At 37.4% G+C, this 14,693-nt stretch overlaps 3 protein-coding genes and 1 pseudogene across 3 annotated transcripts; all 4 read right to left on the bottom strand.

Annotated features, from left to right (window-relative positions):
* Positions 1-1,803: 1,803 nt before the first annotated feature.
* On the bottom strand, positions 1,804-4,247 carry LOC149386047 (heavy metal-associated isoprenylated plant protein 41-like). The gene is made up of 3 exons (XM_089626747.1): positions 3,920-4,247; positions 3,004-3,202; positions 1,804-2,910 (listed from the first exon to the last, which is right to left on the bottom strand). Exons 1-3 carry the CDS (start codon positions 4,074-4,076, stop codon positions 2,043-2,045), a joined length of 1,224 nt encoding a protein of 407 aa, XP_089482873.1. The 5' UTR covers positions 4,077-4,247; the 3' UTR covers positions 1,804-2,042.
* Positions 4,248-6,969: 2,722 nt separating this feature from the next.
* Positions 6,970-7,560, bottom strand: LOC149386046 (uncharacterized). The gene has a single exon (XM_089626457.1). The coding sequence runs from the start codon at positions 7,558-7,560 to the stop codon at positions 6,970-6,972; it is 591 nt and encodes a 196-aa protein (XP_089482583.1).
* An 811-nt stretch (positions 7,561-8,371) lies between these two features.
* Positions 8,372-10,587, bottom strand: LOC149386045 (uncharacterized protein At4g26485-like). Its single transcript, XM_089626456.1, has 4 exons — positions 10,431-10,587; positions 9,389-9,587; positions 8,540-9,195; positions 8,372-8,466 (listed from the first exon to the last, which is right to left on the bottom strand). The coding sequence occupies exons 1-4, from the start codon at positions 10,585-10,587 to the stop codon at positions 8,372-8,374; spliced, it is 1,107 nt and encodes a 368-aa protein (XP_089482582.1).
* Positions 10,588-11,439: 852 nt separating this feature from the next.
* On the bottom strand, positions 11,440-13,439 carry LOC149386044 (uncharacterized protein At4g26485 pseudogene; annotated as a pseudogene).
* Positions 13,440-14,693: the final 1,254 nt, after the last annotated feature.

The raw sequence follows: 14,693 nt of genomic DNA, 5'->3' as shown, positions 1-14,693 counted from the left end.
ATTACGTACAAAACAAAGCAGAAACAAATACAAAAAAACAAACATTTATGCATAAGGTGAGACTTGAAAGGACTTCACAAAAAATAAGTTGTGTTATCTAAATTAGGCTCTTAGGAAGAAGAATTTGTTTGTATGAACACCATTCACACAATGAATAGTAAAGGATTACGAGATATTAAAAAATAAAATATAAACAGAAGTTGGACAAGTTTTGAGACATAAAAGACGTAACTTTGGTCATTTCAATCACAAACGCACATCATAACTCAACCACACACGCACACAAGATATTGCCTATGAAAAAAAAAAAAAAAAAAAAAAAAAGGCACGCAGTGCAATTATAAAACACACTAGAAAAGTATTGCAACCGAGAAAACTCAAAACCTAAACTGATTATGTAAAGAACACCACGAACTCAACACAAAACTGGCAAAAAAAAATCATGCACACCAGAATACCAGATGAGGCAATACCATGACTAAAACGACACTCTACCAGAAACGACACTTTACACGTTAGTGAGCTATAATAAACGACATACATATTGTGACTAATACTCCCGCTCAAACGACATGTCATTTCAAAATTTTAGTAATTATTTTTAATATATTTTTTGTATGAATTTTAATATATTTTTTTGTATGAAATAACCATTTCAAACTTAATGTTTAGCAAAATAGTCACTTATACTGTTAAAAGACTAATACACCCTTAATATGTGAATGAACTCGTTTTTCTAGTATTTCAAAATAATTAATCTAGGTGTCCAAAATTTAATCCACTATTTTTAATGCACTTACATTATTTCAAAAAAATTAATCGGGCCTTCAAAATATTTAATCCTCCAACAAGCAACAAAATGTTTGAATTCTAGTAATCTGCAACGAGAAAGCAACAAAGTGTCAAATATTTAATCTTGCTTTTAAAATTTTTAATCCCTTGTTTGATAACAAGAACACTCAAAACCGAAAACAGAAGAAGAAGAAGAAGAAGAAGAAGAAGAAGAAGAAGAAGAAGAAGAAGAAGAAGAAGAAGAAGAAGAAGAAGAAGAAGAAGAAGAAAGACAGTGATGGCTTTGATACTGAGTCGATCCGCCTTCTCACACACAGAATCTCTGATTAGGCACGATGATTAGCTTTTGAGGTTTAGGATTTTAAATTCATAGAAAATGGTGATCTAGGGTTTCAACGTTGATGTCTTCAATATGGCTCTCCTCCGCGCTGCTCAGCCTCGTCGCCATCACCAGAATCGGACGGCCGATTGTCAGCACCGTCCATGTTCGAATATCGATGCGCCGCCACATATGGTTTGCAAATATCTTTTTTTGCTAAGTCTGTGTAGAGTTGGTCGTCAACCTGTTATGTGTTTGGGTAATAATAAGAAGAAGAGAGTACGGACAATTTAGGGGTATTTTTTGAGGTTTTTAAAATTTTGGCTACTTTGACTCGACTTTGAAAAGTTGGATTATTTTGCCAAACTGAAACTTAAAAATGACTAGATAGCTGCTTCGCCTTTTATTAGAGTTCCTTATAGGTGATTACCAAATTGAACTCCGAAATTAAAAAAATCAAGAGAAAAAAAGAGTTAGGTACATGGCCTACTTAAAACCTTTTAAGTTAGAATTTTGTCCAATTATCTAATAATTAAGAAAATAATTCAAAGTGAAACATAAATTACGCTATATATTTAGTATTTGAATAATTAAGCCAAAATTTTAATTTTAATGAGGTAACCATCCAGCTAACAATTTTCTTTTTTCTTTTCTTTCTTTAAAGAAAAAAAAAAACCAAAAAAAAGCGGTCATTTAAATGGGAAGATGACTTTGAAAAAGAAACAAACATTTTAGAGAGCAGGGAAACATTATTCTAGCTTCCAATGCCACAAGTTCAAAATGCCATAAGCTACGGCACAAAAAGTCCTCAGAAAGCTCCACATTCCTTCTAACCAGAGCTATTTTAAAACCGTGAAATATTCCAAAAGGCCTAAAATACAACAGCAGATTCAAGTCACAGCGACCTGGAAATTCTAAACCTGCTATCACTTCAAAAGAGCTCTCCATAGTTTCCATATTCCCTCACTAAACGCAAAGGATCAAGACAATCGACATAGCCTAGCCTATGCCTCATGTTTAAATCCTCCGCCGGAGGGATCGCATCGCGGAACCAAGGGCGATCAAAATCAGACGCGCGAGAGTCTACGTGATACGACGATCTCCGATGCGACACAGGAACGATCAGAGCGTCGCGGCTCGAGTTCATTTCAGGTCGATACACGGCCGTCCTCGAGTCTCTACCGAAACCGAAACCGAAACCACGTTCCTCATTACCGGCCATCAAATGAAACGCTCTCGAGTCGAGTTCAAATCCCGAGACGTGCGTTCCCGGGTGGCTCAAGCCTCTCTCGACAGCCATATCATAGCAGCCTCTGCTCAGATCAAACCCAGTGCGAACGTTCATGCCATGGCGATCTGCTCCGCTGTATCCTCGTAAATCGGGGATCGGCTCTCTTACACGGTCACCGAAGAAACCAGGTCTTGCTCTGATTCCATTTTCAAATGCGACTATGCCAAAGGGGTCGAATGGGTTCCTGAAAAACGAACCCGACCGCAAAGCCGTTCCTTGCTCCTTGTAGAGCCTCGGAGAGAGTCGGAACATGAAGGTACTCGCTGCACCTAAAGGGAAAGGCTCGTCGCATCTTTTACTGTCCCCTCTTTTCTGCCTGTAAGACGGGTAATCTTCGATCCTGAAATCGACACGCTCGATCAACGCCAACGAGTTTGAAGAAGCGAGAGCCTCCAAGTTCCAGAGAGAGAACGGAGGCGTGGTCTTGTGATTCACGTGGATTTCACCGTCCGCTCGGAGCATTCCCTTTGCATTCGAGAAGAAGCCACGCACCAAAGACTTGTGCTTTCTGTGTCAAAGCAGGTTTAAGGACAAGAACATCGAATATTCTATAAATTTAACGCGGCTCGAAAGAACGCTGTGAATGGGAAATAGAACTCACTCAATTAAGCGTGTGTCGTCTTCTCTCCCGTGAAAACCCGCGTGAGGAAAGTTGAAGATGATTCGGTCGAATCTCCGGTTCCTCAAATCAGTGTGGAGTCTCATTTTTGTCGCATCGACACCATGAAAAACATTGGCCCCGAGACCATGTAGTTTCACCAAGTTTGATTTTGCTTCCTTGTACTTGTTGATCACACCATCTGATCAGTCAACATAAGAACGGAAATGATAGAGTTTATAAGATATTTTACATTTTTCCAACAAAGCTATGACGTAACCTAACAAAACCAACTCCAGAGTGAAGTCAATTTTATATTCACTAACTGATGACGCATAAATTAAAAGATAAAGTGGCGAAAGAAGCACATACTAGAGAAAAATATTAAATAGAACTAGAATGGACACAAGAAACATATATACCATTTGAAGCCGAAACATGAGTACGAAGTTTGTTCAGAATATGATAATTTATTTAAATCTCCACCACCATCAAACCAAAACCTAAATTCTACAAAAACAAAAAGGCTATGATGAATAAAAAAAACATTCCCTTTCTTACTACCCAAGTCACACGAAAGTAGAAATTGAAATTAGGCTATTTCTTAAGGGGAAAACGATGCCAAATTATCCACTGTCTCTGGTCCGATATCGATAAGTCTCACTTTCTAAATCAAACTGACTAAACCCCAAGAAATGTATTTTCTAAAATTTTGTTTGAATTTCAAACCCCCTTTTTTCCATTTTTCTTTCCTTCCTCTAACATGTGTTCTTCAACCCAAGTAAATAAGGCGATCACGCCTCGAGAGGACACACAGATCATTTCAATCATAATAAACAAATAAACAAACAAATTGAAAAAAAAAAATAATGAAAAAAATTAGAACAAGAATATTTTTAAAATGATTGTTGTACGGTACCATGAGAATCAAGAGACGAAGCGACTATGTTGTGACCCGAGCCGAAGGAGCGAGCCAAACAGAGAGAGAAAGAGAAATCCCCATCGCCAACCAACAGTATCTGATGATTCGATGAATAGTGTGTCACCCATTTCTCGCCCTCGTAAAAAATGATCATCTTTGAGTACGAAAGCACAAATCTTTCTATTTGAATGAGAATGAGAAAGGCTTTCTCAGAACGCTAATTGAAAAGGCTATAAGATGACCTTGATTCTCCACTCTCCGGAAGTCGAGTGACTGTTTGGCACTAGTTCGTACTTCGTACAATTTTTTTTTATTTTATCGAAACGTACTTCGTACAACTCGTAAATCGTAATATTGATACCTTGACTTGTTTAAAAATTGTTCCGAAAAGGGAAATTGACACGTGTCTAAAGTCAATACCAAAATATTTGAAATTGCATTGACTCATTGACCGATGGTATGACGTATGAAAATGTATTTGGACAAAGGTTTCCAATATCATGGTACCGCGCGAAATTCCGCATATCAAATGCAAGGATCGAAATACCGTTACCGTTACCGTTTCGACCTTTCGAATTTACTGGTAACCCCCCGTACCGTAAAGGAATACCGGGGGAAACGAGAAAAAAAGGGAATCGGTACTGTTGAACTTACCGTTACCGTAAAGAAATACCGTCAAATACCGTATTTACCGAGGAGAATTCAGAAAAGAAATATACAAAAAAACATACAAAGTACGTAGGATAAAATTCATAAAATTAAAAATAGTGTAGACTGTTTCAACAAAGTAAATTACAAACACAACAAAAAGTAAGTTCAATAGTACAAACCAAAATGATAAAGTTCAACACAATCCACCAAATACTATAGTTCAACAAATTCAACAAAGGAGGAATACAAATGACTACTCAAAGCGACCGTATGCACCGGTCATACAGTAATCATACTACGTCATATAATGAGCACATGCACGAAAGTACCTGTCCAAGTGATAGTCGTACTCATACTGAGATGAACCAACAGACATGGAGTAGATGGGATAACCTGGATATGGTCGCACCGTTTCGGGAGCGTGAGTTGATGCATAGGCGTCCTGGTTGTAACTGGAAGATCTGTCATCATAAAATGACTCTGTGCTTTGAGGACCAATTGATATCGATCCGAAGTTGTAGGACAAGTCATCAACGTCATTGCTAGACGTAAATGACATGGCACCATTCATACCTTCGCCCTGACCTCCGCGCCCGTATCCTGAATCAAAAAAGGCAGGGTGATGAAGACGATCAAAATCTTCTTGCGATGGTGCGTATCCAAGTTGAGCACCGCCGACATCAATGAGGTGCCTCCAGCAGTAAAAGAACCCCTAGACCGATAGGAACCTCCATCACCTCCCCCTGATCCACCGTCACCTGCACCTCCACCTGCTCCGCTTGATCTACTGCTTGAACCTTCGTCATCTGAATCCGAACTGTCTCCGGATCCGTGTTAAGGTTGGACGTCCTCGTTCAGCACTCACTCCGGATCAACTCCATGCTCTCGAGCCGCTTCAACTACTGCCGGATTCGGGTTCTGGTTGACGTCGTCCATGTGAACTTCGTCAATCCAGCGGAGCATTTCGTCGTCTCCCTCATTGTCATTCCCCGAGCGTTCGAAAGCTCGTTCGATGATATCCAAAGGATCCATCGGGTTGAGGTTGTTGTCGTGAATCCGAGTTGCTTCACGGAGCTGCAACTTCATGTTGTATGAGCAGAAAACAAGCTTCTCGAGTCTGCTGTACGCTAGACGGTTCCTTTGTTTTGTGTGGACGAGGGCAAATGTACTCTAATTCCTCTCACAAGCGGCGGCGGATGAAGTTTGTGACAAAATTCGAATGGCCAACGTCTGTAAAGTCGGGGTCCAATTTCCGTAAAGCTCCCACCACTCACCTGTAATCATGTGACATAAATCATATCATGTAATTTCTTACCATTCCATGACATAGTTAATGCATACAATTCATCTCACAAGCTTACTTGCACAAAGGGTGCCTCGTGCCGAAACAACACTTCTTTGTGAGAAGTCCACTCGAGCGTCTCGAAATGCGATTAACTGTAATTAGAAAATCAAATAAGACTCATATATTCATAATGTGATATAGCTTGTAACCAAGGTTTGAAATTCCGGGGAAACCGGACGGAAACCGGTCCGGAAACCGTTTTTTTCAAAGTCCCGGTACCGGAATGTACAAAACCGTTCACTTTCCATTTTTTTCTTGGATTCCGAGGAAACCGTTCCGATTTTCGGGGAAACCGTCCACTTACCGACACTCTTTAGGCAATTTTTACGCATACCGACGGAAGCTTACCGGTAAGTGGTCAAATACCGGTCAAATACCGACAATTCTTAAAATCTGATGATATTTAGTATTCTTCACGAAATTTATCGTTAGTTTTTGATGATTTAGTTCAAATTATTTCTTTTATGTTGAATTTGAACTATGGTATTTAGTGGATTGTGTTGAACTTTATCATTTTGGTTTGTACTATTGAATTTTATCATTTTGGTTTGTACTATTGAACTTTGTATTTGTAATTTGGTAATGTATTGAAATATTGTACACTATTTTTAATTTTATGAATTTTATCCTACGTACTATGTATGTTTTTTTGTATATTTTTTCTGGATTCCTCTTGGTAAATACGGTATTTGACGGTATTCCTCAACGGTAACGGTAAGTTCAATGGTACCGGTTTCCTTTTTTTTCCTGCTTCCCTCGGTATTCCTTTACGGTACCAGCGGTTACCAGTAAATTCTGAACCTCGGAACGGTAACGGTAACGGTATTTAAATCCTTGCTTGTAACAATTTATAGTTTTATACCTCTCTCCCAAGAGTTGACCCATCAAGATCCGGATGCAAGAAGTCGAAAACCTTTGTGACAACGGCCATGTGAGTATTGTTCATGGTTATATCGGGGTTAAACAGCAACTTTGGATTTAGGAAGAAAGCTGCAATGTGTAGTGAATGTTCCATTTGAGTACTCCATCTGTGGTTCACGATGTCGACAACTCATTTCTTCCCACTCATCGCTTCCAACTTCTTTTTCATCTCGTGGAAGACGTAGTATAGTAATCCCATCGTGGGATGCACCTCAGTGTCCACTAATCGAAGAGTGGTGTACATCGGCTCGAATATGGCACACACTTCGTCCACCGAATGCCAGAATCTGGGATTTAAACAAGTCTCAGATACGGATCTACCTGTAAGAGTTGCACTCAATTTGGAATCATCCCACCATTGACTACTGAACATCGTCCTCAACGCAGCTCTTTTCTCTCGGAGACTTCTGAGAGCTAGATAGTTCGTGACAAATCTTGTTGCGCCGGGACGGATGATTTCACCTGGGGATGTCTCCCGTAACTTGGACAACACAGTGCTGTAGTTGTAGATGAACTTAGTCGCATCCCTCGCAGCTTTGATAGTATGCTTAACACTATATCTCTTCCCAATATCTTCAAACATCAGATCTAGACAATGTGCGGCGCAAGGTGTCCAGTACACATGGTACTTTCGTTGTAATTTCAACCCAGCACTCCTGTAGTTCGAACCGTTGTCGGTCACAACTTGGACGACATTGTGTTTTCCGATTTCTTTGAGCATTGTCCTCAATTTGATTCAAATGTCTACAATGCAATGTTAATATTCGACTGTATTTCACAAATTATTTTATTTATCGTATTTATTGCATAAAAGTAAATATCTTAAATACTGTAAATTTACTGCAAAAAATATATGTAAAATTATAAATTCATCACAAAAAATACAACCAATACTTTGATCGTGTCGCCAGCCAAGCCACCGTGTAAGGGTGTAATAGATGTCTACAACGGTAACATTAACATTCAAATATATTTCACAAATTATCTTACTTATCGTATAAATATAGCATAAAATTCGTAAATATCTCAAATATCGCAAATTTACTATAAAAAAAAATATATGTAAAATTATAAATCGCAAAAAATGCAACCAATACTTTGATCGTTTCCGATGACATTCATCAGTTGATCCAATTTTTTTGTTCGTTTTCACTTACTCTCAAGATTTTCAATTTTTTGGTCCGTTTTCACTTACTCTCAGGACAAGAAAGAAAAATAAATAAAAAGAACTGAAAACATTTATATTGAAGATAACTGCAAAAATAAGATAAATCTTTTAGAGAGCAGAGTAAATATTAATCTGGCATCCAATGCCACAAGTTCAAAATGCCACGAGTTTTATGGCACAAAAAAGCCCTCTAAACCTTAACATTCCTTGTAACCACAGCTACTTTCAAGTTTCAACCCCCCAAATATTCCAAAAATAAAAGGCCTATATAAATAAAAACAGTAAATTCAAGTCAAAGTAATCTTGAAATTGTAAGAGTATTATCACTTGAAATAGGTTCCTCGTGGCTTCGATATTCCCTCACTTAACGCAGAGGATCAGCGTGGTCGACATAGCCAAGCCTATGCCTCATCTCACGGTTCAAATCCTCCGCCGGATCAAAATCAGACACGCGAGTCACTATGATAAGACGAGGATTGCTGATGGAATATAGATGTAATTAGTGTGTATTGGCTCGAGGACATTTCATTACTTCCCGTCAAATGAAACACTCTCTGATCATCGAGTTCAGGTCGTGAGACGTGCGTTCCTCGGTGGCTAATGCTTCTACCGAGACGCTTCTCTTCACCGTCTCTGCTCAAATCAAACCCGATGCAAATGTTCAAGCCACGGCGTTTCACTCGGCTGTATCCTCGTAGTAGCTCGGGGCTCGGTTCTCTTTTTCGAGACACGGATCTCGGCTCTTTGTCAAACCAGCGGCTCGCTCTAGTGCCGCTTTCTAGTTCAAACTCAGTGGTCTGAGATTGACCCGGATCAAAGGGATTGATCGAGTTCCATACTTGAACCCGATCGGGGGTCCTGAGAATCGAACGTGACTGTGAAGCCGTTCCTTGCTCCTTGTAGTTGTAGAGCTTGGGAGAGAGTCGGAACTTGAACGTGCTCGCTGCTCCCAATGGGAAAGGCTCGTCGCATTTCTTTCCGAACCCTCTTTTTTGGTAGTACGACGGGTAATCTTTGATCTTGAAATCCGCACGCTCGATCAGCACCAACGAGTTTGACGAAGCGAGCTTCTCCAAGCTCCATAAAGAGAACGGAGATGTGGTCTTATGATTCACGTGGATTTCACCGTCTATTCGGAGCATACCTTTTGCATTCGAGAAGAAGCTACGCACCAAAGACTTGTGCTTTCTGTGTCAAAGCAGGTTTAACGACAACAAATCAGCGAAAAATTACAGAAAAGAAAAGGGCACATTGTTTTTTTAATTGTTCCCAAAGAACCAAATTGTTTTTTTTTTTTTTTAATTTATAAATTCTGGGTTCTCTAGATGAAACCAACAGAGATCCATCGAGAATCAAAATAAGGATTCAGTTTTTTACTCACCCAATCAAGCGGGTTTTTTTCTCACTTCCATGTAAACCCGCATGAGGAAAGTTGAAGATGATTCGGTCGAATTTCCGGTTCTTCAAATCAGTGTGGAGTCTCATTTTGGTCGCATCAACTCCATGTAAAATATCGGCCCCGAGAGCGCGTAGTATCATCAAGTTGGATTCTGCTTCCTTATACTTCTTGATCACATCGTCTGATCAGACAATATGAGAAGAGAATAAAAGCATTTATCAGAGATTTAACATTATTTTTTCCTAACATAAACAACTCCAAAGTGGCATCAAGATAAAGTGGCAATGCAAGCACATACTTGAGCTTCCAAAGCAGAAAATACAGAGTTGCAAACATGGATAAAAAAAAAACCCCGAAATTACATAAACATCAAGCAAACAAGGACAAAATGATAAATACAAAAAAAATATACCATTTAAAGAAGAAATATGGAGTTTTATAAATATATATAAAAAAAAAATAAAAAAGAAGAAACATTGAGTAGCAAACTTTGTCATGAATAGGATGATCTAGATAAATCACCGCCACCACTATTAAACCAAAATCTACCAAAATAAAACGAAACAAAAAGGCTATGATGAACAAAAAAATCATTATACTTCTTTCCTTATCTTACTACCCAAGTCACATAAAAAAATGGAAGGGATATTCGGCTGTTTCTTAAGGGTAAAGCGGTACAAAAATGTCCACTAGTTCTGGTTCTTGTCCAAAATCGAGAAATCTCACTTCTTGATCAAACTAACTAAACCCCACGACATGTATTTTATTAAAATTTAGTTTAAAATTAAAAACCCTTTTTTCACCATGCTATTTTTTCCTCGACCGTGCGTTTTTCAACCCTAGTAAATAGAGAAAATTAATTGCGTGAATGGAATCAAGGTGTGATCAAGTCTCAAGACGCCTCATTTCCAAGAAAAAAAAAAACCTTTAAAAAATTTATCGATAATAATAAACTGATGGAAGAAACAGAACAAGGATTATTTAAAAACTTATTGCACTAGAACTAAAAATTACTGTACGGTACCGTAAGAATCAAGAGAAGAAGCGACAATGTTGTAAGCCAAGCCAAAGGAGCGAGCCAAACAGAGAGAAAAGGAGAAATCTCCATCGCCAACTAAGAGTATCTGATGATTCGATGAATAGTGTGTCAACCATTTCTCTCTCTCGCCACCCATTATCATCGTTGCGTTATGAAAAAAAATCGAAGCTTTACTTTCCCTCCTGACGGTGAAGAGACTATTGGGGACTGGTTCGTCGTAAAGCCTTGACAATTTTTGGTGTGAGATTGATCATCAAAAAAAAAAAAAAAAAAAAAAAGTGGGAAATTGACACGTATCTAATTTGAACATTCGGTTGATACTCACTAAAGTCACTCACTCCTGACGTACTATTTTTATAAAGAAAAAATTAGCCAAAACATTTTATAATTTTTTTTTTATAAATAATCACTTCAACTTATTAACGACACTAAAAAAAAAAAATTATCTGAAAACATTCCGTCTATTTTTTTTTTTTTTTTTTTTAGTCTCGTAAATAAATTGAGATGATTATTTACAGAAAATTAATAAAAAATTGACTATTATATAAAACGTTATAAATCAAATGACTATATAACTAAAAAAAACTTTTATAAATGAATAGCGTTAGAAAACACACGAGTAAGTCTATTTTATTCCGCTAATAACCATCCAAAATATTTCATTTAAAAGGTTATCATAGAATTAGAAGATTTTCTGAATTGAAAAAAAAAAAAAAAAAAAAAAAAGTAATCATTTTACTTATAGATATATCCATTTCCCTATATATTAATCTTCCTTCCAATGCCCACAAGTTTTATGGCACAAAAAACCTTCTGAAGAGATTAACACATTTTCTAAGTCTAACCAGAGCTACTTTCAACCCCCAAAATATGCCCAAAAAAGCCAACAAAACAACAGCAAATTCAAGTCATAGCAATCTAGAAATTCTAAGACTATTATCACTTGAAAATGGCTCTTCATGGTCTTGATATTCCCTCACGAAACGCCAAAGTATCAGCTCGGTCGACATAGCCTTAGCCGCCTATAACTCATCTTACAGTCTAAATCCTCATCGCGGTTCCAAGGACGATCAAAATCAGACGCGCGAGAGTCTCTTCGGTTACAAGTCTCCTCCGGAGAGGCCAAATCACGGCAACAAGCCCGATAAAAATCAGGCGCTCGAGAGTCTATATAATAAGAGGATCTCTGATGGAACACGGGTGCAATCAGAGTGTCTCGGCTCGAGCTTGTGAAACGAAACGCTCTCCGATCGAGTTTATGCCGCGAGACATACTTGGCTCTCCGGTCTCTATGGTAACCGCGCCTCTCTCTAGTGCCATTTTCTAGTTCAAACTTGGCTGTACCATTACAACGGCTGTTCTGAGATCGCCCCGGATGAAAGATATTGATCGAATCCCGTGCTTGACCTTGATCGGAGGTCCTTAGAATCGAAACCGACCGCGAAGCCGTTCCTTGCTTCTTGTAGAGCCTCGGAGAGAGCCTGAACATGAATGTGCTCGCTTCTCCTAAATGAAAAGGCTTGTCGCACCTCTTTCCGTCCCCTCTTTTATGCCTGTAAGACATGTAATCTTCGATCTTGAAATCCACAAGCTTGATCAACACCAACGAGTTTGACGAAGCGAGAATCTCCAAGTTCCAGAGAGAGAACGGAGTTGTGGTCTTGTGATTCACGTGGATTTCGCCGTCTGCTCGGAGCATTCCCTTTGCATTCGAGAAGAAGCCACGCAACAAAGACTTGTGCTTTCTGTGTCAAAGCAGGTTTAACGACCACAAATCAAGTAAAAAAGACAGAAATGAATATTGGCAAATATAGAGATATTCGTCGAGAATCAAAATATGGAATCAGTTTTTTACTCACTCAATCAAGCGGGTTTCTCTCTCACGTCCATGAAAACCCGCATGAGGAAAGTTGAAGATGATTCGGTCGAATCTCCGGTTCCTCAAATCGGTGTGGAGTCTCATTTTCGTCGCATCAACGCTGTGTAAGACATCGGCCCCAAGATCGTGTAGTATCATCAAGTTTGATTTCGCTTCCTTGTACTTCTTGATCACATCGTCTGATCAGTGAATATATGAATGGAAATGAAAGAGTTTTATTAGAGACTTGGCGGGTTTTTTTTCATTTTTTTCGATTTCCTTTCTTCCCAATAAAGCAATGAAGAAGCCTAATACAACAAGCTCCAAAGTGTCACTAACCTAGGATCCATTTTTATATACACTACTCGATGACAAAAAAAAACCTGAAAGATAAGAGTGGAATTACAAGCACATACTTGGGTTTTTTTTTTATAGATCCATCTTTAAAAATGAAAAAAAAAAAAAAAAAAAAAAAACACGACACACACACAGCTATGAGCATCAAGACAACATGGATAATTTAGTACATACAAAGATAGATACTACTTGAGGCAGAATCATAGATTGCGAACTTTGTCACCACAACCACCACATTTATAATAAATAAATAAGAAATTATCACTCCTTCCCATTCTTACTACCCAAGTCACACCAATAATAGAAGGGATTTTCGACTGTTTCCGAAGGACAAAGCAAATGTCCTCTGCCTCTGATCAAACTAACTAAACCCCACAAGAAAGTATTATTTTTTTTTTTGTTTTTACAAATTAGTTCAAACTTTAAACTTTAAAGGCCAAATTTTAAAACATGCGTTCTTCAACCCAAGTAAAATATAAAAAAATTATTTGCATGGATGGAATAAAGGCGATCAAGTCTTCAGATGCCCCACAAATTCGCTTCTATCATAATAAACAAGCAAAAATCAAACAAACCGGTAAAGGAAGTAGAACAATGATATTTAAAAATAATAATAATCGTACGTTACCGTAAGAATCAAGAGAAGAAGCGACAATGTTGAAAGCGGAGCCAAAAGATCTAGCCAAGCCGAGAGAAAATGAGAAATCTCCATCGCCAACTAAAAGTATCTGATGATTTGATGAGTAATGTGTCAACCATCTCACTCTCTCGTCAACCATTATCATCTTTGTGCTTTCTATGTATTACTGTAAAATAAAAGCGATATCTCTCTTTTTGAATGAGACTGAAAAAAGCTACATTGTCGCTTTAGTTCTCGCCATGAGTGTGAAGTGACTGTTTGGAGGCTAGTCCATAAAGCCTTTGATTTGATGGGTAAATTTTATTTTGATAAAGATTTTATGCGTAAAATTGTTCTGAAAAACAAAAAGGAAATTGATACGTATCTAAGTTGAATGATGATGATCAAGGTTGATACTTGATAATACTCACTCACTCGTCACTCCAAAAGTACACTTCCTTTCATAATCTATCAATCCATATCCATAATAATCTATAACATAGTTAATATATAACTATAATCTTCTCAACTTTACTCATGAGGCTCTCAACTCGACTCCGGAGGCTCTCACGTGGCTATAACAAATAGCTATAATCTCAAAGGGTCCTACCCGGTTATCTTATAAGAACGTTCCGCGGGTTTCCGCAGAATAATTAAAATATTTTAGTTTGAGAGAAGAAATATGTAGAGACATATTTAAAAATATTTAAGTTTAAAAAAATGTATTTAAAGTTTTTTAGAGACATTTTTATCTTTTAAAAAAAAAAAATACATACGAATAAACACTACTTATGTTTAGTGTCCAATTTTTTATTTTTTCTGAAAAAAAAAATTTCTAAAAAAAACAAAACATTGTTTATTGAACAGTGTTTTGTATATATATAATGGGTATTGTCCGGCCCGTTTAAACCAAGGATTCGAATATCGTTACCGATGTCATACCGAGGCTCAGATTTTGTTGGGTTACTAAGAGATACCATTGGTTTACCGGGGTATCCAGTGAGGGTAAGGGTAAACTATACCGGTGAATTTATCGTTATCGACGTAGTTTACCAGCAAATACCGAATTTACCGAGGCGGTATCCAGTAAACAAATAAATACAAATATATATATATATATATATATATAATTATTATCAATATTAATGTAAATTCAAAATATTTACATAGTTATTATCAATATTATCACCTTATAAAATTTAATGATAATACATGTGGTTGTATTTATGTTTGATGATAAATTATCAAATTGTTAATTAATTAGATGAAAAATTTAAGAATTATTAATAGTGTTGAATTTACAATAATATAGAATTATCATTTATGTTTAATAGTGTTGAAAGGTTAAGAACACTAAGAAAAATGAATAAAGAATAAAAAAGATAAAAGAATAAATAGAAATAAAGTAATAAAA

The sequence above is a fragment of the Urtica dioica genome, chromosome 9, assembly GCF_054948205.1.
Source record: "Urtica dioica subsp. dioica isolate 48M chromosome 9, U.dioica_male_clone48M_v1_H2, whole genome shotgun sequence".
NCBI lineage: Eukaryota > Viridiplantae > Streptophyta > Magnoliopsida > Rosales > Urticaceae > Urtica > Urtica dioica.
This window is presented reverse-complemented; position numbering and strand designations above follow the sequence as displayed.

Bases quoted from the DNA above. Each gene is read 5' to 3' on its own strand.
- LOC149386046 (XM_089626457.1), bottom strand. From the start codon at position 7,560: ATGCTCAAAGAAATCGGAAAACACAATGTCGTCCAAGTTGTGACCGAC.
- LOC149386047 (XM_089626747.1), bottom strand. From the start codon at position 4,076: ATGATCATTTTTTACGAGGGCGAGAAATGGGTGACACACTATTCATCG. The intron at 3,203-3,919 runs GTACCGTACAAC...TTGACTGATCAG, and splicing joins TTCGTCTCTTGATTCTCATG to ATGGTGTGATCAACAAGTAC. The intron at 2,911-3,003 runs GTGAGTTCTATT...GCTTTGACACAG, and splicing joins GACGACACACGCTTAATTGA to AAAGCACAAGTCTTTGGTGC.
- LOC149386045 (XM_089626456.1), bottom strand. From the start codon at position 10,587: ATGATAATGGGTGGCGAGAGAGAGAAATGGTTGACACACTATTCATCG. The intron at 9,196-9,388 runs GTGAGTAAAAAA...GCTTTGACACAG, and splicing joins AAAAAAACCCGCTTGATTGG to AAAGCACAAGTCTTTGGTGC. The intron at 8,467-8,539 runs GTAATGAAATGT...GTCTTATCATAG, and splicing joins AGTGTTTCATTTGACGGGAA to TGACTCGCGTGTCTGATTTT.